The sequence below is a fragment of the Cynara cardunculus genome (assembly GCF_001531365.2).
Source record: "Cynara cardunculus var. scolymus isolate 2C chromosome LG 4, CcrdV1, whole genome shotgun sequence".
NCBI lineage: Eukaryota > Viridiplantae > Streptophyta > Magnoliopsida > Asterales > Asteraceae > Cynara > Cynara cardunculus.
Window position 1 is genome coordinate 14,625,653 of NC_037531.1, and position 2,632 is coordinate 14,628,284.

The 2,632-nt window shown below is 33.7% G+C and overlaps 1 protein-coding gene across 1 annotated transcript; it reads right to left on the minus strand.

The window, feature by feature from the left end:
* Positions 1–1,255: 1,255 nt before the first annotated feature.
* Positions 1,256–2,228, minus strand: LOC112511733 (probable carboxylesterase 2). Its single transcript, XM_025117452.1, has one exon. It carries the CDS (start codon positions 2,226–2,228, stop codon positions 1,257–1,259), a length of 972 nt encoding a protein of 323 aa, XP_024973220.1. The 3' UTR covers position 1,256.
* Between the last annotated feature and the right edge of the window lie 404 nt (positions 2,229–2,632).

Below are 2,632 nucleotides of genomic sequence, written 5' to 3' on the forward strand. Positions count from 1 at the left end.
TATATATATATATATATATATATATATATATATATATAGTATTTTTCAAATGCAACAATGTCCATTTGTACAACTAATGCAATCCAATTAATTGAGATATTTATAGAAATAATGAGAGCTCATTTGTTATGATTTGAATATTTATGAAAAATAAATAGGGTTCATTAATTATGATCAATACTTTATATTATGAAACAATCAAAACTTCTATGAAATCACATATTCATCAAATTAAATGGACGGTTGAGATTGAGTTGTATTGATTGTACAAATATAAAGGGTTGTATAATAACCCCCCACACACATATATATACTAGAAGGATACTCGTGCAATGTATTGAGATACGTTTTCATTTTAATGTTTCGTTTTATTTTTTATCCATGTCAATATAATACGATTTTATGTGGTTTTAAGAAAGTGATAATGTATTTATTTTTGAATAAAATATAAATTTGGAAAATATCATATAAAATTTGCAAAAAATATATCAATATTAATACAAATTAACTACTTAAAAGTTCTTATTTGTATATTTTTTTAATTCAAAGTTTTTATTATAATTTAATTTAACGTAACGAAGTAATTTAATTTAGGTTTAATAATATATTTTTTTATAAATATAATAATTAAGTATTTTGTTACAACTCAATAATTATTCTAATTATATTTTAGATTTTTTAATATTTTAAAATGAGATGTTTATTCTCTATTTAATCATGTTTATCCGCATTTAGTTACACGAATTTAAATATGAAGTTTTAATAAGTTATACTTATGCATAATTTACTTGTAATCTTGAATTTTAAGTAATATGCATCAATAAACAGTACTTCATACATAAAAACTAGTTTTTAAGAGTTCTGTCAAATGCTTTATAATATAGTATAGATATATGTAATTTTTCTTCAATCGTCATCTATAAGATTTTCTTTTTTTGATAAGCCAATCATCAAAATAAATGTATTCATTTATTTAATTCGACGACAATCATAAGATAAACAGTAATTTCATAAAAAGTGTATACGTGAAATTTGAGCCGTAAAATATATCTTCAATTTTGTGTACACAAATAAAACAAATACACATCAACATCATACGTGCCAATAGACCACAAGTCAATAGAAAAAACACATAACTACAAATACAATACAACCTTACCATAAAATACAAAATTCTAAGTCTCATTAATTCCAAATATATATATTTTGTTTTATATTGTAATAATTAATTTTTTATTATTTTATAATAAATAAAATTATTGTTGGTTTATAAATGTAGCCAACCTTTTGATCATATTTACGGCTTTATCCCCATCGGGATTAAAGATATGGAAAACATGATCTTCGCCGTCGATCTCCATCATCTCTGCTTTCCCCTCCCATTTACTCTTTACTAGGCTTTCATAATACAGACAACCTCTGTCTCTTAGTATATCTTTTCCGGCGACCGTCACTATGACCCGACTGCAACCCATACCCGATAAATCTGGAGCTCCTTTCGCCATTGGGTTGATTAACGGGTCGTCTAACCCGAGACTGGAACCGGGTGGGCATGCGAACTGCCACCACTTGTCTACCATTGCCTTCTTCATACTATCTTTTGCTTCCGACCCGATTGGTTCTTTGCCCCAGAAATACGGGTTGATTAAGATGATACCCGAGATTTTGAAGGCGATATTGGGATCTGGTTTTGTTCCGATTCGGATGGCGGTATGATGAGCTATGGTTGCTCCGGCGCTGTCTCCGGCGAGGAAGACACGGTTGAAATCGACGTTTTCTTTAAGCCACTCTTCAGTCCCGGTTCCTCCGGGGACATGGGAGGAGGCCCACCGGAGGGCGTCCCAGGCGTCGTCGAAGGCCGCCGGAAGTGGGTGTTCTGGGACTAGACGGTAATCGACGGAGACGGCGATGACACGTGATTCGGAGACGAGGTTGTTGACGGAGCGGTGGTACAAGGGAAAGGAGGGTGATGCGATGCAGAATGCTCCGCCGTGGAAGTAGATGAGGAGAGGGAGTTTTTGTGTGGGGGAGCTGAGAGTTGGACGGTAGAGCCTGGCGGAGACGGCGGTTTTCGGTGAGATTAAGACGTCCTTGGAGGTGACACCGGTGGCGGAATCGGCGGTGGGTGGGACAACTTCGGTGCCAACGAGCCTCTCGATGGTTCCATCGTTGTAGACTCGAAGGTAGGGCGGAACGTCTTGGAGTATTTCTTTGCTTACAGACCCCATGAGTCTCTGTGTTGGTGTGGGAGAGAGAGAGAGATAGATGGTTCATGGTTTGAGAAGAAGATGGAAGCATAATATAGCAAACCAAAGACACCCCCGGGGGGTGGGGTGGGGTGGGGTGGGGACTTGACTTTTTCTTTTCTTTTTATTTTTTATTTTTTTACTTTTAAAGTTTTATTTGGTGTATTCGAGTGAATTACGGATTTGATGTGGGGTTTGTCAAAAAAATTATAAGTAAAGTAACTATACTATATTATAAACTATTTGATAAAAAATTTTAAAAATTAATTTTTATGTGTAAAATATTGTTTATTAATGCATATTACTTAAAACTTAAGATTGCAAGTAGATTGTGTATAAGTACAACTTATTAAAGCTTCATATCTGAATTTGTGTAACTAACTGTA